This window comes from Hippocampus bargibanti, linkage group LG04 (assembly GCF_051943395.1).
Source record: "Hippocampus bargibanti isolate YZ-2025 linkage group LG04, ASM5194339v1, whole genome shotgun sequence".
Taxonomy (NCBI): domain Eukaryota; kingdom Metazoa; phylum Chordata; class Actinopteri; order Syngnathiformes; family Syngnathidae; genus Hippocampus; species Hippocampus bargibanti.
This window is the reverse complement of record NC_142737.1, coordinates 19872900-19893757: the sequence shown is the minus strand read 5'-3', so window position 1 is coordinate 19893757 and position 20858 is coordinate 19872900. Positions and strand designations below refer to the sequence as shown.

At 42.1% G+C, this 20858-nt stretch overlaps 1 protein-coding gene across 2 annotated transcripts; it reads right to left on the bottom strand.

Annotated features, from left to right (window-relative positions):
* Positions 1-947: 947 nt before the first annotated feature.
* On the bottom strand, positions 948-16728 carry angptl2b (angiopoietin like 2b). Of its 2 annotated transcripts, none has more exons than XM_088994619.1 (5): positions 16177-16728; positions 13139-14023; positions 3629-3822; positions 2550-2820; positions 948-2416 (listed from the first exon to the last, which is right to left on the bottom strand). In XM_088994619.1, exons 2-5 carry the CDS (start codon positions 13998-14000, stop codon positions 2217-2219), a joined length of 1527 nt encoding a protein of 508 aa, XP_088850745.1. In that variant the 5' UTR covers positions 14001-14023; positions 16177-16728; the 3' UTR covers positions 948-2216. The 2 variants fall into 2 exon arrangements, with proteins under 2 accessions (XP_088850745.1, XP_088850744.1); XM_088994618.1 differs by having other exon boundaries at positions 949-2416; positions 16276-16728.
* Between the last annotated feature and the right edge of the window lie 4130 nt (positions 16729-20858).

Sequence of the window (20858 nt, the reverse complement as noted above, 5' to 3'; positions counted from 1 at the left end):
TACACCGTCCAACCTTGCCAAAGGTTTTCCATCGTGGTGAGTCGTCAGACACGCAACACGATGTTTCTGTTTATGGAGACGATAAACTATTCTCCCTGAGAGACCACAAATTGGATAAAACAAATTGGTTTTGAGATGTGAGTGTTGGTGACTAAGAACATTTCAGAGCGTTCTTGGATACTGAACTAAAAGCTTCTATGATGGTCTTTCTCGCAAGCATCATTTGGATGACAGTTTTTCCTTTTTTTTTATATTTATATCAATTCCAGTGCTTCTTGGTAAACTGTTACGACAATGGTATTGGAACATACACTAACCCTTTTTTTACTTACACCATACTGTGTTGGGTTTTATATTGAGGAATGATCTTTAACAGTAAATGTCACTTTTGCTCTCTTGGTAAGTGGCCTCTTAAGAAAACTCAAATTGACTGGAAAGTTGTCTGTCACAGGGATTCATCCTCAATTGTTTTCACTCAGGAAACCCTCACATTGGGCATCCAAGTTTGACATGATGGGGTTTGTCTAATACGATGAAGTCATGGGTACATTTTCCAGCTATCTTTGGAAAACTCATTGACATTTTTGGTCAAGTGAAAGAAGGTTTTGCTGACAGTGAAAACGTCTGCTAGATGCATTACTTGAATGCTCTAAGCCTGTCACATTTCATCACTCATTATTCTGGTCTGCTAAATCTATATGCGCAGCTCCATTACGACATGAATTCTCAAAACGTACTTGGAGCACTTATAGTCAGTGTACTCCTAATCATTCCTGGGAGAGTGTGATAATGTGATGTGTAACGTTTTCCTGGACATACATCTTTCCGTCATCCGAAGCGACGGCCACAAAAATGCAGACGTCTTGAAACAATGAGGATGGTGGAATTCATGCCAGTTTCCTCAAATTATTCAATCTATTGTCTAGGCTATTTTTTCATGAAATAAGAAGGTGGATTGTCCGAACACATTTTAATAGTATTTTTTTTTTCATTCCACAATTGGATTTATGACATTATATTACAAATATCTTATGTACAAACACACATAAATCCCCATTAACATTAACAAACATCTCGATTTATACAGGAAATACAATGCTTGATTCATACCGTATGAACAAACTAGTGGAAAACAGTTCAGGCAGTTGAAAAATTAAAATTAAAAAGTAAACAACATTCTGGACAACAAAAGTGAAACATTAGGAAACATGAAAATTGCAACATTTTTACACCGTGTTTTACACAGACGTACACTGTGTTTTGACTTTGGGAGACGCACAAACTCGATGTAGAGAATAATCTTACTGCACTGATGAATTATACGCTGCTATTTTGAATGAAGCTGATTAAGAAATTGTCATGGGATGCATTTCCTGTGTCTGATACTGCAGAGTACAACTGGATACAATGTTTGTTGAAAAACAAAATGTCTCGAATCTACTGAACGGAAGTGCTTCCCTCTTTAATGTCATTTTAAAATTGCGTTTAACTGTCTCGCAGTCCGGACCGCCTCGGTTTCCGGTCAGACACAAAATGGTTGCCTGGGTTTTCTAAGGGTACTTTTCTCCAGCTTCCTCTCATATACCAAATACATGCACGTCAGAGTATATTGGAGCATTGGAGCCTAAATCCCCAATATGAGACAATCTCATTGGCTGTTGAGCTATATGTACCCTGCAAATTGCTAACATCTAGTCGAAAATGTACCAAGCCTCATGGTCCCAGCAATCTGGGCTGGGATTCAGCTCACCCGTGACCCTAATGCGGACACGTGGAAAAGAAAACTCCTAAATGATGTATCAACTTGTATTGTCTGTCACACCAAGGTCAACATTGAGGGAATAAACATCGGTCTTGACATGATGTCACTTTCATGGCTTGCATTTGAACACTGAGGCAAATTGCTTTTATTTTTGGATTCCTGTGACCATGTAAATGCAGTATGTCTTCTTAAAAGATTTATTTTAGATGAGTAGGAACATCAAAGAACTATAATAATGTACCTGAGCAATGCATCAATGCCAATACAGTGAATATGGAGTAACACCGTGGTAATAAAGCCGCTGTTAATCTATTTCATTTTTGCTGCAGGGATATGCAAAATAAAAATTTATTTATTTATTTATTTATTTATTTATTTATTTATTTATTTATTTTTATTTATTTATTTATGTATTTATTTATTTGTTTGTTTATTTGTTTATTTATTTTAATATCTAGTGAAAAGTGTTTGCGTTTGGACGGATCATCATGATCACTTTCTTCAGTGAATAAGCTCCTCCTCTGAACTCTGCCCAGTAGACTCCATCTTGATAACGGCTCCGATAGTGGCCTCCTCTGTACCAAACGCCATTCAAATTGGAATGGGCACAAGAGTTGTACCACCAGCCTCCCTTCTGGTAGTGAGCACAATTACCTGGAAAGAATGTACGGAATTAACCCAGTCTATAGAGTACAAATATTCACAACATTTAACTGAATACGTTATTTGTTGTGAAAGCAAGACAGAAATAAAGATGATCTGAAATGCATTGAGTCATCTTTTGTACCTGTATACGCATCGTGGTCTCTATCCAGTGTTGTGAATTGTTTCCCATTATGCCACGTGAGGGAGTCGCCGGCATTGCCGTGGTAGCGACCCACTCGTAGCTTATAGAAGGCAGCCTCAGACTCCACTCTGAAGCTGGCATACTCGGCAAACACCTTCCTGCCAGACCAGTCCTCCAGAGTTACCAGAAGTTTGTAGTTTCCCTGATTTGTCAGCCAGTAAATATTTTCCAAACCGAGCCAGTACTCCCCATCGATATTTCCAAAGCCTTGCTGTGAAGTGTAAAAGAAAACGTCAGTGTGATGATGAAAATCTCACGTTGAGAAACTTTAAAAATCCCATCTATCAAAATGACATTTCAGGATAGGTTGTTTTCTGAAGCTAATTATGAATTGAGCTCTTCTCTAAAGTTGTTTGTCTTAGATCGCCATTGTTGTAAATCGACCATGAGTCATCGTGTGGGGAATTCGGTAAGTGTTTGTGGTTATTTTATTAGCAAAAACAAAGCAAGGCACATAATCCAGCGTGTCTTAATGTTTTTCTCCAGCAGCAGTCATAAAGCTCACTGTTCTGCACCGTCCACTGCCCGGCACATGCTTTGAACCACACAACACATGTTCCGATGAGCATATGAAGGCCATTTCTGCTCTCAGGACGTTAAAATATTTGGTCTCCAAAAGGTCTGTTCCTTCCTTTTGTTTAATTAGAACCTTGTGATTTGCCGGTAAACAAATCCTGCCTGTTCTTAAACAAAATAGATTTCCTCCCAGGGAATTCCTGAAAACTTACACAACAGTGGTCAGATATGGTAACATTTAGATGTTTCATTTATTTATTTTAATTTGTTTTTATAAGACGAAATGTGAGGAAAATTCACAAAGACCAAGCAGATGTAAATGGGATCAGTGAGTCATGTGCTTTGTAATGGTTTGCACAAGCGCTTCATGAGGCACTTTGCTCAGATTTAAATAATTGTCTACTCGTTATTTGTTCACATGTGGTTAGTTTCTGTCCAAATCCAATCGCTGCTTGCTCTTGTAAATGTGTTGCGCTGCTTGGTTTTGTTTGAGGTGTTGCTACCTTGTATGTCTCCCAGTTCCTGAAAAAGTTGACAGAGCCGTCCACTCTCCTCTGGATTACGGTCCAGCCACCTGGGTCATGTCTCTGGTCACACCACACCTGCATCAGACGGTTGGCATTTTCTGGTTTCAACAAATACATGCTGCTGTCGGTGTGGCCCTCTTCCAAAGCCTGCAGGCAGTCTTTAAATGGACCTGGATAGAAACGTGGCACTATGTCAAGCAGGTAATATTTTGTCCAGAAAGCCTTGTCATCACATCAACTTGAACAACATCTCCAAAGGAAACCACAAATAGATTTTGGATTCTGACAAAGGGAATCCCATCTCTCAAAAAACATGCTTCTCATTTTAATAGTAAAATTGACTTTGGCTTCACCATCTCACGAGGGAAATCGTTGCTGGTTGTTTAGCCAAAGGAAACACTGGCATGAGGGCAAATGGAACCCTAACAGTGGAATGGCGGAACAGCAGCAAATGTTTCACTCTCGCGTTTCCTCACAGTGCAGTATTTTTGTATTCTTCCCAATATGAAGATTATCTTTTATTCCTTTATTTATTTTAATATATTCATGTATATTCATGTATATTCATGTAAATTCATGTGTGTGTGTTATCTATCTATCTATCTATCTATCTATCTATCTATCTATCTATCTATCTATCTATCTATCTATCTATCTATCTATCTATCTATCTATCTATCTATCATATATATATATATATATATATATCATCTCTCATCTCATTTTCCGTACCGCTTAGTACTCATTAGGGTCGCGGAGGTTGCTGGAGCCTATCTCAGCTGTCTTAGGGCATGAGGCGGGGGACACCCTGAATTGGTTGCCAGCCAATCGCAGGGCACACAAAGATGTACAACAGTCACTCTCACACTCACACCTAGGGACAATTTGGAGTGGTCAATCTGCCTGCCATGCATGTTTTTGGACTGTGGGAGGAAACCGGAGGATCCGAAGAAAACCCACGCAGGTCCGGGGAGAACATGCAAACTCCACACAGGGAGGCCGGACCGGGACGCGAACCGGCGACCTCTGCACTGTGAAGCCGGTGTGCTAACCATTCGACTACCGGGCAGCCCTCATATATATATATATATATATATATATATATATATATATATATATATATATATATATATATATATATATATATATAAAATATCCTCGTCTCACCCCTCATGGGTGGTGTCTGTCCCCCATTTAAGCTCGGGTCCTCTACCAGAGGCTAGGAAGCTTGAGGGTTCTGCGCAGTATCCGTGCTGTTCCCAGCACTGCGCTTTTCTGGACCGAGATATCTGATGTTGTTCCCGGGATCTGTTGCAACCCCTCGTCGCGTTTGGAGGTCACTGCCCCGAGTGCTCCGACCACCACAGGCACGACTGTCACCTTTACCTTCCAGGCTCTCTCCAGCTCCTCTCTGAGCCCTTGGTATTTCTCGATTTTCTCATGTTCCTGCTTCCTGATGTTTCCATCACTCGGGACCGCTACATCCACGACAACGGCTTTCCTTTGCCCTTTATCTATGACCACGATATCTGGTTGGTTGGCCATTACCATCTTGTCAGTCTGTATCTGGAAGTCCCACAGGATCTTTGCTCGGTCATTCTCTACTACCTTGGGAGGTGTTACCCATTTTGACCTTGGGGTTTCCAGTCCATACTCCGCACAGATGTTTCGGTAGACTGTGCCAGCCACCTGGTTATGGCGCTCCATGCAGGCTTTCCCTGCCAGCATCTTACACCCTGCAGTTATGTGTTGGATTGTCTCAGGTGCCTATTTGCACAACCTACACCTTGGGTCTTGCTTGGTGTGGTATATCCCTGCCTCTATGGCTCTGGTGTTCAGGGTCTACTCTTGAGCAGCCAGGATGAGTGCCTCTGTGCTGTCCTTTAGGCCAGCCCTCTCTAGCCACTGGTAGGACCAAATCAGCCACTTCTGCTATGGTCCGGTGGTACATCCCGTATAGGGGCTTTTCCTCCCATGATTGTCCCTCTTCCAGCATCTCATCCTCTGTTCCCCATTGTCTGAGACATTCTCTGAGTACATCATCCGTTGGAGCCTTCTTTTTGATGTATTCATGGAGCTTGGATGTTTCATCCTGGACAGGGGTTCTCACACTCACTAGTCCCCGTCCTCCTTTCTTACGGCTTGTGTACAATCTCAGGGTGCTGGACTTGGGATGGAACCCTCCATGCATGGTGAGGAGTTTTCGGGTCTTAACATCCGTGGGCTGAATCTCTTCCTTTGGCCACCTTATTATTGCTGCAGGGTATCTGATCACTGGCAGGGCATAGCTGTTTATTGCCCGGCTCTTGTTCTTGCCATTGAGCTGGCTTCTGAGGACTTGCCTCACCCGGTGGAGATATTTGGTCATAGCCGCTTTCCTTGTTGCTAGTTCGAGGTTGCCATTGGCCTGTGGTATACCAAGGTACTTGTAGCTGTTTTCAATGTCTGCTATTGATGAGAAGGTTTCTTCAGCCGTCATCTGTACAAATTTGAAGGTTTCGGACGTTTCGCCTCCTATCCAAGAGGCTTCGTCAGCGAACTAAAGTCAGACTGGTCGTATCGGCCCTATTTATATATCCCTAATGTCCAGCCATGGCGGCGCCGGACACAGCTATGATAGGTCCCTACTCTCAGGTTGGGGGGAGCAGAGGACCACTCCCTGTGGCCCCACTGATTGTTCCTACATTCCTGACTAACGACTGGCCCATTTCCCCCACTCCCACTGGTATCACCTCATCAGCATTACGAATGTTGCCTAACCTGTTTTGCCTAAGCAGGCTATTGTATGAACGATCCATGACGGCTGAAGAAACCTTCTCATCGATGGACCACTCCTGTACGACTGAGAGCTTACACAGACGTATTGCTGCCAACTTTGGGAGAGACATCCTTCTGCTGGTACGTAACTTAGAAAAGGCCACCTTTAAATTAGCTGACTTAAAGAACCACCTCAGATTCAATCTTAGATGTAGACAGAGCCGGTTAATTCCTAAATGCTTGAAGCAAGCACTCCTGGAACCCGGATACTCAGCCGATAAAATGCAACAAAATTATACTAGGAAAATACTAAATTTGCGAATTAGGAGACTTAACATAGAGATAAAAAACAGTCAGAAATAGAAACTTATTATCAGCGATTACAAACTAAACTTACCCACAAAATCTATCAGGAAGTGTGTAAATTTACTAAATCCGGATATATGAGGCACTAAAGAGCTTGATGGTTCTCTTTATTTGTAAGTAGGTTCGTTGTCAGATCTCCCAGGCAGGTGACGCGCAGAGCTTGATCGTGGCGTGGAGTCGAGAAGGTTGTGCCATGATGTCCGTCCGACGCCCGGCGTGGCCCGGGCGTGCCTGTGCGGGTCTTTGCAAGTCTCTTTGAGTCTGTGAGTCCGAGATGAGTCTGAGATGATTCTGCCCCGTGGTTCGCCCAATCTCTCTGTCCCGCGACAGCTCCTTTATACCATTTTCAAGTGTGTGCTATGCGTCAGGGTGAGACGCACATCAAGGAGATCAAGGAATTGAAAGACATGAAAGGGTTGAAAGGCGTACTTCAAAATCATACACACGTGTGACGCCACAGCACCACAGCAAAACCAAAGAGAGACAAAAGGGTAAATTTCAAAAAATACTTTTACTGAAACAATCCCAGCTACTGGTTAACGCGCGAAAAATTAGGAATGAGCAGATTTCAAGGGAGAATTGGATCAAAAATTTGTCAGACAGAGATCTCTCAGAGACAGAAAAGGCGGTACTAATCAAAGGTTTAAATTTCTCAGTGACTCCTAAAACAATACCTACAATAGATTACATCACAGCTACTGAATCGGCTATTAAAAATAAACTTTCGTATGCAGAGGCAGATGATCTACGCATTAAAATATCAGCCCTTCTCAGTAGTGCCAAACTACCTCCGTCCAACATAACATTAGAAGAGAGAAAGGCATTAATTACTCGACAAAAATATTACTATTTTGCCAGCAGACAAGGGCAGATGCACAGTGCTTCTCAACACATTGGATTATGAAGACAAAATAAATAGGTTAATCAGTGATTCTAACACTTATGAGCAACTAAAAAGGGACCCGTCCAATAGATACAAGAAAGAAATGATAGACTGTCTCCAAAAGTTAGAGAAAGGAAAACATATAGACAAACAGATGTATTTTAGATTATACCCGGGAGAGGCCACGCCATGTATCTATGGCCTGCCAAAAATACATAAAGAAGGGTTCCCCCTCAGACCCATTATTTGTAGCATTGACTCCTCTACATACAATGTAGCCAAATATTTAAAAACTATCTTAGCGCCGTTGGTTGGTAACACAGAATATCACGTAGAGAACACCACAGGGTTTGTAGAGAGGATCAAAGACCTCATATTGGAACCTGAGGAAACTTTGGCATCATACGATGTGACTTCTATCTTTACATCTTTCTCAACTCCAGCAGCAGTCTCAGTGGTGAGGACGAGACTGCTGGCGATCGTTTCTCTGCATGAAAGAACCAAACTTAAAGTGGATCACATCTGCAAATTATTGGAAATCTGCCTTAATACTACGTATTTTCAATTTCGGGAGAAATTTTATAAACAAATTCATGGTTGTGCTATGGGCTCTTAAATTTACTTGTGAGGAAGAGAACCAACTTGCCTTCTTGGATTGTAAAGTAATTATAAAAGAGGACAGAGCGCTAAAAACAGAAGTCTTTAGGAAGGCTACGCACACTGACCAATACTTACTTTTTGACTCTAACCACCCTTTACAACACAAATTAGGAGTTATCAGAAGCCTCCAGCATAGGGCTAAACTAATACCAACTAGCATTGAAGGTAGAGAAAATGAGTCAAAACATATCAGGAGAGCACTCACTAACTGTGGGTACCCTCAGTGGTCATTCAACAAATGTCAGAAAGAAAGAATAGGGAATGAAACCAATAATTCTCAAGATACAAAAAGGAGAGGAGTAGCAGTACCTTACATTGCAGGAATTTCTGAAAAATTACAGAGTCCTTTGGCAACACAAAATTCCTACTTATTTCAAACCGATAAACACGTTAAGGCAAAAATTAGTGCATCCAAAAGACAGGCTACCAAATGAAAAACAAAGTCATGTAGTTTATTCCTTACATTGTAAGAATGTAAATTGTAAAGAGCAGTACATTGGGGAGACTCAACAAATTCTCAAAAAAAGACTTTATCAACATCGCAGGGATGATACTAGTGGGCCTCAATCGGCAGTACATTTGCACCTAAAAGCTAGCAACCACTCATTTGACGACAATGAGGTTAAAATCTTAGCGAAAGAACAGCGATTCTTATAAAACAACAAAATGCTTCATTAAACCGGTCTGGTGGGGTGAGGTTCAATTTGGATCGTTCATACAATAGCCTGCTTGGGCAAAACAGGTTAGGCAACATTCGTAATGCTGATGAGGTGATACCGGTGGGAGTGGGGGAAATGGGCCAGTCGTTAGTCAGGAATGTAGGAACAATCAATGGGGCCACAGGGAGTGGTCCTCTGCTCCCCCCAACCTGAGTGTAGGGACCTATCATAGCTGTGTCCGGCGCCGCCATGGCTGGACATTAGGGATATATAAATAGGGCCGATACGACCAGTCTGACTTTAGTTCGCTGGCGAAGCCTCTTGGATAGGAGGCGAAACGTCCGAAACCTTCAAATTTGTACAGATGACGGCTGAAGAAACCTTCTCATGGACCACTCCTGTACGACTGAGAGCTTACACAGACCTAATGTCTGCTATTGTTCCTTCAGGGAGTGAGACCCCTTCAGTGTGGACTACCTTGCCCCTCTTAGTCACCATCCGACTACATTTCTCCAGCCCGAATAACATCCCGATATCACTGCTGTAGATCCTGGTTGTGGGGAGTCTATGTCTATGTCCCTTTCGCTCTTAGCATACAGCTTTATGTCATCCATGTAGAGGAGGTCCTCCCCACTGCAGAACAGCAGTGGGGAGAGTGCATCACCTTGGTATATGCCACGTTTGATGGACACTTGCGTTAGCGGCTTGCCATTGGCTTCAACTGTGGTTGTCCACATCGTCATCGAATTTGCAACGAAGCATTTCATTCTTGTTGACCTTATACAACTCCAAGCATTCAGTGATCCATGTGTGTGGCATCGAGTCATATGCTTTCTTGTAATCAATCCAGGCTGTGCACAGGTTTGTATGTCAGGACCTGCAGTCTTGTGCGACTGTTCTGTCAACCAGCAGCTGATGTTTGGCACCTCTAGTATCTCTACCAATGCCTTTCTGTGCTTTGCTCATGTATTGATCCATGTGTCCACTTATCTTAGCCGCAATGATGCCTGACATGAGCTTCCATGTTGTGGAGAGACAGTTTATTGGCCGATAGTTGGAAGTTCCCTTTGAGGAATCCTTCCTGGTCAGGAAGGATTGTTCACCCTTCGGGTAGCCATCCTGGTTGAGTCCCATCCATCAGCAACTGGTTCATTTGTGCTGCTAGGCGCTTGTGGAGTGCTGTGAGATTCTTTAGCCAGTAGATGTCTGCCGCTGTGATGGTAACTGAATTCTGTTCAGGGAGGTTGCTGTGCTCCTCTTTCAGAGTCACCAGCCATTGTGCACTGCTGTTATGTGCGACCTCCTTCTCCCATATGCCTTTCCAGTATCTTTCAGTTTCCAGCCTTGGAGGGTCTGCTCTGCTGTTAGAACCCTGCCACTGACCGTACACTTTCGCAGGTTGTGTTGCGAACAGCCTGTTTATTCTTCTGGCCTCATTCTCTTTCGTGTACCTCTTTAGGCGACTGGACATGGCCTGGAGCCTTTGTTTGTCAGTTTTGAGTGCTTCAGGTATGGTTATCTGCATGTACCTCATAGGTATTGGCCTTTTATTCACACCTCTCTGGGTCTCCGTCAATTGACAGACATCTTTCCGAGCCGCCTTGATCTTAGCCTCCAACCGTCTTTTCCATGGTGGGTAATGAATCTCGTGGCTCTCATGGTTGCTCTTGTAGCCAAGCATCTCTAGGATCACTGATGCTGAAGTATATATCAGCTCATTGATTTCCGTGATCGTTCCGGTCGGGATCGTTCTCAGTGCTGCATTCACAGTTTCTATGAGACTTTCAGGTGGTACTTCACATAGCCGTTGTAATCGGTTTCTTAGTTGCCCAGTATTCATTCTTGCCATGATCTTATCTCTCAGGTCAGTTGCTGCTTCTCTCAGCATTTCATTCAATGGGGCTGGCTTCCCAATCTCATCATTCATTGGGGCTTGTCTCCCAATCTCTGGTCTGACCTCTTCGTCTGATGTGGCAGCCTTGGGCCTTCACCTCGGAATTTGTGTCGTACCTCATCAATCTCAAGTTGTGATAGCAATTGCCGTTTAGTTGTTACTAGTTGTTTCGTGGTCAACCGTGACTGTGGGTTTCGAAGTAACCATTCAGGTTTCGAAGTAACCATTCAGCCCCAATTCTCCTCATGTAACCCCTCTGACTAGGGTTGCTTGAGTAGTAGCATTCCAACAGAGCCATGTTATCGCATCTCGTCCATCTCCGCTTTGTTCCAGTAGCCCATTTTTCATCAAGGTGCTCTGGTTCCCCAGCACCCGACGCAGACCTTGTTTGGCCGGGCGACGTCTGAGCCGGCATGTCATTCGATTTATTGTCTCTCATCATTGTATGAGGTAGGCATTAGCGTGAAGGGTCTTGCCCAAGGACCCACACTGGATGATGTTTTGTGCTCATTTTCTCTGCCCCATGTGGCATTCGAATCCTCGTCTCCCGTATGCCAAACCGTTGCCTTATCAACTGAGCTATCCAGCCGCTATATATATATATATATATATATGGAGGACGGTTCAAAATGTCATGCAATAAATCACCCTCTTCTATCTGCTTTCATCCTGCTAACATGATGTCACAATTGTACTGCAGCTTTCATACTATGAACACTGGCCATGTAGTGACCTTATTCATTATCTCACAGTGGCCATTAATTTCTTTACAAGAGTGTCTTCGTAGGACTGCGACAAAGCTAAAAAAATAAAAACATCCTTCCATGTTTTTCTACTTGATAAGTCCCGTTCTTTGGAGGAAACGCAAGACGTGATTCGTGCCTGGTGCAAGTGGAACAAATGACATCATTGCCTCCTGGTATCTCACGCCTTGGCCTCTTTTTTTTCTTTCATTGCTCTGTTTTGGATTTCTGTCTTATTCCATGCTCTTTTTGACACCAAAACATTTTCCTAACCAAAAGTAAGAGAAATGATTGATTTTTCGGAAGCACTTTAAAAGGCTTCAACATACTTCTTTCCAAATCTGACTGTGTAACTAAATAGTTTGTTTGTGAAACAGAGTAATAAAACATGCAACAACAAGTGTTATTAAATATTTTTTTCATCTTTTCCCGCTGCCATTATTAAACTTAAGATTACTTGTATTTTCTTTGACCATTTTTACACAATGATTATGGATACTTTAATCATAAATTTGTGTGAGGCATATTAAGATTTTTTTTCAGCTGTTCCCACATCGCCATGTCCAGTACTGCAGTTCATCAAAATAAGCGACATTCTAATGCTAAAAAATCCATGAAAGAAAGCTATTAATGTCGTTGCTACTGTTATTTGCATAGTAAAATCTTCTTTGGAGGTGAGCATCGTCGGTTCGGTGAAGATTCAGGCCCTGTTGTTGGCAACAGCCAAACAGACTTACCAGTACTGTCACACAAGGAAAAAAATACAAATTAAACAGTGCTGTAAACCTTTGCGTCCTATGGAACCCAATATTGCTTTTATTTCACCAATCACCATGTTGTGCATGTGTGTCGTTTGTTTGTTTGTTTGTTTGTTTGTTTGTTTGTTTGTTTGTTTGTTTGTTTGTCTGACTTTGGGAGGGTGGTGGGGTGCTGTGTGTCACTTGTGTATCGTCTGTGTGAGATGTGGAAATTAAATTCTCAATGCTGATTGACTGACGCCGACAAGGGACGGACCGGGTCCCGAAGTGGTTCGACCTGTAATACTGACGGAAAGAGTGACTGACTGATGGAATGCCCACCTCTGTCCTGTGGTAACAATTGGTTTATTATGTTGAGCTTATATATGGCATTTGTTCCCTGACCCACCCAGCGCTGTGACAGTCATCACTCACTGTCAGTGGCAGTTTCAAAGTTGTATTTATTATGTTTTATTTTTGAGCGATGTCAGTACACCCCCAGAGAGAGAAAGTCACATGCTTAATTGAAAAATGCTTAATTGAAAAACAATATAAGATGCAATGGACACAGAACATGCCCGCACAATATTGATGGAATCAATTCCTCCAAGCGTCGGTACTGAGCCACTGCTCTCCCTCAAAGTCAGTGAAGAACATGTGGAGCATGGCCCACATGTTGTTTTTCAATTTAATGGCCACATTAAAACAAACGTTTCCATTAAAAAAAAAAGAAGAGGAATTTGTTGGGTCACCAAACGATACATTTTATACATCCAGCTTGACTTACCAGAGGGTTTGTCAGTGGAAGAAGGGCTTTGTATGATGGTAGGCATCGTCGGAGGCGGTAGAGACTTCTGATCATTCTGTATCTCATTGCTGAGTGGTTTAGTGATCCGAGGAAGAACTGGTGGGTGGTAAGGCTTATTAAGAGGCGGTGATGGTCGAGGTGGCTGAGCCCGAGGCTGTGGCACGGGTACGGGTCGGAGAGGAGGTCGACCCTGGCACTGCTCTTCCAGCAGGGCAATGAGACTTGACTGGTTGGAGGCCAGAGAGGCCAAGTGCTGGTACTTGTGCTCCAGGTCTTTGTAGCGACTGATAAGTTGTTGCATCTCTGAAGTTTGGTTAAGTATTCTGTTCTCCACCTGAGCTAATTCGAGGGCATTGTCTCTTTTTCTGATGATCTCATGAAGGAGTTGCATGTACAATTGTGTGACTCTGGAATTCATGTTTCGACTTTCTTTCCTCAGAAGCTTAACTTCATTAACAATCCCTCCATCCACTTCTACCAATTGCTGTATCGTCTCGATCTGCCTTTTCTGTTTCTGCAGCTCCACATTCAGTAGCTCTAACTCCTGTTTATTGACCCGATTCTCCAGTGTAGCCTCTGGCTCCTTGGAGTTGACACAGATAGCCCCTGTCACTTTTTGCTGTGGCACAATAAAAGTATATGAGCATTTGTCCTGTGACTGGTCAACAGGCGCGCGTTTGCTCCTCCCTGCATATAGAAATTCTCTCTCTGGACTATCGTCACTACTCTCAAATTCTTGGGCTCCCGTAAAGCTGTGGCTGTCTGACACGACCACCTGAATTTGACAGACTTGCCCATAAACAAGAAGAAGGCCCAGCAGAACCGTTGAAGGGGTATCCATGAGACTGTTCCAACTCACCTAGCCTGTGGGAACAGGCAAGAAAAGGAAGAGTGTGATTTCAATCTGCAGTGAGATCACAAAAATCTGTTTCAGTCTGTGTAATTCATGTGTGCCTCATTACAATTTCGGTTTCGCCTTCTCTCTGGTATTTTTCTTCTTTCAAACCTTGTCGATGACATGACGTCTTTTTGACTGCTGACCAAGATCTACCAATGTTCTTTTTCCATTAATCACTCCTTTTTGTTTGCATTTGGTTAGCTTATGTAGTTGGTCTAGTACAATCAAGTTTAGCCAGAGCAAATGTATTTCTATACATTCAGCAATGTCTTTCTTACTGGGATCACCACCACCATTTCTTTCTGCAGTTTGTCGTTGGTGCCTCTCTTTATTTTACCTTTTTGTTCTTCTTTTGTTATTAAATTTCTAAATAGACTTTTAGTATCATATGTTGTAGTTATTAAACCATATGTTATATTTCATGATAGAGCGAATATACTGTACATGTTAAAGATGGGCCATATATGACTGAGGAGAATGTTAAGAAGACAAAAGGTTGTCATTGGTGAGTCTTTAAAAATATATATTTTCAACAAAGAAAAGGTCACTTAAAAATATCCAAACATTTCATGAAGGAGCACAAATGATTATCTTATGAAGTCCTATCGAGTCGAAATAGAATCTTCCGAGTAATCATGCACCTCAACAGAATGGAAGCTATCGGAGCCTGTCCTCTGCAATCCACTCACGCCTAAATTTGTGGACACTAGTAGTTATAATTAGCTGCTGTTGAGAAGCACAATATGCTGCACTCTAGACTGCCCCTCAGGTAAAGATGGAAAGATGAATGATCAAAGTGCAGTGAAAAGCTTCCCTTTCTTTATTTGATTGTCAGCAGCTATTGGATAATTCCACTCAATGTTAAATCAAGCATAACAGGCAAAGTGCACCAGTGAGTGCCGCACTCCAAACCATTTGGTAATACTCATACTAATTAGAAGCGGGGCAACCTTTCCCTGACTTGATGTCTCTTACCCTCGTCGCTTTAATTTGGGCTTGAGCATTCCTCACATTCTTAGTCACCTCATTAGAGTGAGTGGCCATGCACACATGGAGAGAGACTTAGACTTCGGCAATGCAGGACCTCTCTGTCATTTGTTCGTGCTGCCACACCTTGACACAACATTTAGCCTCAGGCTTTTTTGTTACCTGTGTCTCACTTTCTTTGTGACCTTGACGCAACCACACGGGCAGCACTTCAGGAGCTTAAATGAAGCCTTAGCTTTACATGACGACTGTGCACATTTTCAAACTGGTATTAACTCTGCTGGGTAATGTCTGTCTCCTGCAGGACAGTTGCTGTTCACCCCCCCCCCCCACCACCACCACTCACACTCCGTTCAAAGAGCATGTTTAAGGTGATTATCACCATTTTATTACTTGAACAGTTACCTCATTTTTTCCCATTGTAAACCTTCCTGCCAACATATTTGGAGCATGATGAGCTCCATCAACGCTGCAGTAATGGGACATCTCTCGCTGCGCATTCATATTTTGCCCGAGGTCATCTGAGTTAATTTGGGAGATGTGGTCTCCTGAACTGTTTTGTTAAGGTCTACCTCAAAGCCCTATTATCCAAACACTACCCTGGCAACAGAAACAAAGACAGGATTCAAGCTCCTGCCTCCATATCCTCTTGAGCTCCAGGGGACATCCTGAATTTGCACACTCCTAAATACAATGTTTTAAAAAATTGTAAAATAGCATAAATCGAAGTGTTCAAACGTCTTGATATACAGAAATGAACATATCATCCTTCTTGAAATTGCAATCATTTAGTTTGACTTGGAGAGCGCACTTAAAGTGAGGAAGCACTTAGCTTTTAGCGCCTGCTCTCCATCATCCCCCTGCACTGAATTAACTCCCTCAACCAAATCAGTCGATGTGAGCCAAGTGGCAAGTTTGACATCATCGAATGGAAATTTTCTGGTTCCCAAGTAAAGTTACAGTAGACTTAACAATGCAGCCTTTTGAGTTCACTTCAATTATCAAGTTGTTGTTCCTTTGTTTCATACTGAACTCTCAACTCATCTTAACTGTATTTATGAAGCACTTTCAAACTGAATACAAAGTGATTTACATGGAGCAACTATCATATATACAACAATAAATAACATACCTGCAGAGTTTATCAACAGAGATGATGGAAAAAGTAGAACACGTTGAGGATTTTTCTGAACTTAATTCATCAAAACAACATAAATGACTTCAAGCTTACAAGATAACTGAAGCGTATTGACAAGACTCCCTCAGCTGTCTTGCTGTTGTGGCTGAGCCAATTGTAGTTCCTCTTGATAGAAAGTCATCCCAAGTGAGATGGCTTTGTCCTCCTGGTCTTTAACACCGTCTGGTTTCTCACTCTCTGTCAGCTCAGTCCATTCCAGCAGTGAACAGGTAAACACACTTGTACAATCAAATAAGATTGACATGTGCCCAGCAGAAGGTTGACGTCTGGACTGTCGCAAGGAAAAGTTGAAAATAGTCCTCAGAGACAATGCAAACTTTAACTCGTCTCCTGTATAAAGGGCAGGTAGTGTGCTGCCTTTGGCACTTTAGATGACTGTCACTTTGTGGTGAGTTGAATCCATCACTTCTACCTCAGAGCCCTAAGAGGCTGTCTCTCTCAGCTGTGCCTGTCTCTCTCTCTCTCTCTCTCTCTCTCTCTCTCTCTCTCTCTCTCTCTCTCTCTCTCTCTCTCTCTCTCTCTGTCACTGTCTGTCTACTTGTTGCTCTGAACTGATGACAACTTTAAAGCAGAGTTTTAGTAGGCATACTTCTATAGTCCATCCCTCCTCCACAAAAAGATTGCTCAAAAACACACATAACCACACACACACACACACACGCACACACCCGTGCACACACACACACACCGCACACACACACACACACACACACACACACACACACACACACACACACACACACACACACACACACACACACACACACACACACACACACATACACATACACATATGTATTCCTCTCAAATTTCCAACAATCTGCCCTGCCCACTGATCAGTGGCTCTTCACCACTATTTCGGTTAGGGACTGCATGGCTCCTCTGGTGCTGGACAACAGTTGTGTGTTTCATTGATCAGATGGTAATTAGGGGATGATGAGCACGTGCCCAAATTAGATGGAAAGAGAGTGTCTGGATAGGAAGTAGATCCAGGTGTTTAACTTGGACCAAACCTGGGTGGAAGGCTGCTCAACCCGGTTAAATGCTTCAAGATGAAATATGAGAAGCGTCTTAAATCTCACTCGGGGTAAGAAGAATTGAATTACATTATACTTCAAGATAGTGATGCCATTATGTCAGAGAAAAAGCTGTACTGACTTGTGTCCATGTGCGAATAGAGAAATAATGAAACATTACTGTTACTGTGGTCAGTCATGCCAAAGCTTTATGATCATTGCGTGCTGCGACTTGTTTTTATTTGTTTTTTCCTTGATGTTATCTCTTATGTTTTCTTTTTGTTCTATCTTCAGTGAAAGTTATGTCGTTTTTACCCAGGCAGCTAATAATGTTATCGTTGGTTTCTTTTGTTTCACTGGGCTGTTAATCGTCTTTTGTTGAATGCTTTTCACATCAACAATCACAGATTATTTTGCTGATTGTAAACGCGTACATGCACGCACACACACACACACACACACACACACACACACACACACACACACACACACACACAAACGCACACACACGCACACACGCACGTAAACACACACCAACGTTTTGCCTCATTTCAGATTTACAGCATAGATATAAAGAAATAAAATTGAAATATTTTTGTTAAGCATCAATACCAAATGGAATACAATCATGAAGTGGAGTAAATACGATATTCCTCTGGAATAATTTTCAGTATACTGTAAATGTCAGTACAGCCAACTTACTCCAGAAGTTAACTAAATTGGATTGGATTTGCCTTTATTAGTCAGCAGTGGAGAAATTTACATTTCACAGCAGCAAAGCGATAAAAGGAATGAAAGTAGAAAAACAAAATACATGAGCTGCTGGAAAGGCAGCCACTCTCGCGGTGCCGTCTTGAAGTCAAAAGAACAAAAAAATCAAATATGACAAAACAAAGACAATATTACAACACAAAGACACAGAGAGGCATTCATTCTTTAGCACTTTCTGTACCCTCTTTGTTACATAAAGCAGTTCTAGATGAAAGAGGAGAGGATCAAAGCATCTTTTCACCTGTGGATCAGGGACATCATGGTGAAATGTGCACGTCGACTACAAGCTAAATGTTGAAAGCAAACACGCAGCTGTAGCATCCACTGACAAAAAGAGATTGTCTCACATTTCCTGTCCCACATAAATCTGCTTCAACTCCCAGCCGCGACAGTTCCACATCCGCATCGGCGCTCTGCGCTGACGCTCCTTTCTTCTTATAGCGGGATCCTCAAGCCATGCATCCATCCAGCCGCAGACTGTCCAACAGCACCGATCTTTCCATTGAACAAAGCGGGGCTGTGAAGATGCTGCCCCTTACAGGCACAAAACAGCACAATGACCCCGAGCTGTCCAGCGAAGCCAGTCGAATGGCACCAACATTCCTCCCATTCAAAAACAATCCGTATCCATTCCACACGACGCACAACAGCACAAGGTGACAAAAGAAAACACTAAAAATATTGTTGAATGATGTAAATCACTGAAAATGATGATGAAAGAGTTCATCTGAGTCTCACCAATCTCTATAGAAATGGATCTGCTCTTTAATCATCCCAAAAGTCTGTTTAAACCACAAATAGCATCACCAATATCAACGGGCAGGCAGGTCACAGAAACTGTTTTGGTTAAAAGCATGATTATAATATAAATAGATTTCACAAGCTTTAAACATATTGGTTAACACTGTTCCTGCAATTGACATGGGAAGAGTACGGGACCACTACAAACCTACTAAGCCTCGGTAAGTCATCCCGCTAAACTTTCAGCCCAAACATGTAGAACATTGAACAGATATGCAGCCATGAAGCCCATTATCACTCGGATGATTTGCAGTGAACTACAAGTCAGGTGGGGGAATCTGTCCACATGATAACTATGAGTGGCAACCTGCCCAAATTTGGCCTTTATGGAAGATTGCCGGGAAGAAAGCCTTATCTTTGTTTTTGGTGTCCGGGAAACATGCCAAACACGTGGAAGAAAGTACTATGGTCAGTTTAAACCGTAAGTGAACTTCTTGGGCATATGTAAAACGTTATGTTTGGCATCAATGTGACACCTCACATCACCCTGAACACATCCTCCACACTGTCAAACATGGTGTTGGCAGCATCAGGATCTGGATAACTTGTTTGTCTTCAAAAGAGGCAGGGAAGCCTGTTCAATTTGATGGGATTATATATGGATCCAAACACAGGGCAGATTTGTGACAACACCTGTTTGAGTCAGAAAACACTCGGATGAAGATTGGTCTTACTACAAGACTATTATCCTATCCTAAATTTATATAAACGTAAAGATGTTTGAAAAGCCAAGTGAAAGTTGAGAATCAAATCCAATTGAAAATCGGTGGAAAGGCCTGAAATCTGCTCATCACAAATGCTCTCCTGATGATTTGATTGTATGAACCCATGAGGGAGAAATAATTTTGCACTTTTTGGTTTTTTAATTTGAGAGAAACGGTATAAAATATTCAAACATGTACTATTAGAGTGCTGCCCTTGTCCCGATCAGTGACGTGAGGTGAGGTTCATGGCTGGCGAGGCACTCACGTCATCAATGACGTCACCGCTCGTCTCTACTTAGCATTTGAACGGTAAATGTGAAAATTCAGCGATTTTGAAAAAAATCCTAAAACGGTGATGTTAAATGGACAAGAACTTTAAAGTACCAATCACTAAATACATCTAACTGTTTAATCTAACTGTTTTTCATTTGATATCATTTGATCATTATTGACAGCTTTCCATGATGACAGGTGAGGCACTGCCTCACCTGCCTCCACTGACTGCACGTCACTGGTCCCTATCTATTGCATTGGAGAGGAACCACTGTGCGTCATGATGAAGACGGATGAAGAAAACAAGTTCACTCTTGATTTCACTTGATTTCTGTGCCTGGGCGTTCATGAATCAAATATCTGTAAGCTTATTTTCACCTAAACATCTGTGCTAGTTTCTAATTTCTAAAACATCGTCTCTCATTTGGAGAAGTGTGTAAGAGTGAGCAGAGGTGGGAGGGAATTGGTTCAAAAACGTGTTTCAACAAATGTGTATTTTCATATGTTTAATCCAGTCTCTTTATTGCACATGTTATCATTATTTTGATCAAGAATGAAGCCCTGTCCTGCTTTTGTAACAAAAAATATCTCTATATTTGTATGAGCATAGATCACCCATACTGTACATTTAAAAAAAGCAGCACATATCGGCCATCGATCATGTTATCATTTAAGCGTTGTGTGCATCGCAATCTTAGCATTTGAGCAGGTCTTTAGTGTGTTTATGTAGTAGACTCAATAACATGAGCAAGAATTGTGAAATTGAAACACTTGAATCATCTCGAATGTAATTATGACTTGACCTCACACACTATTTATGTTATGGTCAATTGTCATTCATTTTATGCAATCACAGTTTCTCATAATTTTGTTTTAGGATACATGTATACCGTTTCTTTTAAGACTTCAGCTTACAATTGTGGTGACAGCTCCTACAAAATGGCATTCTCGTGGTATTTTAATCAAAGTGCCTGCCAAAAATTAAGCAATGCTTCTCGCGTGAAATATTTTAAGAATGTAAAAGATACACAATACAGATATATGACTCACC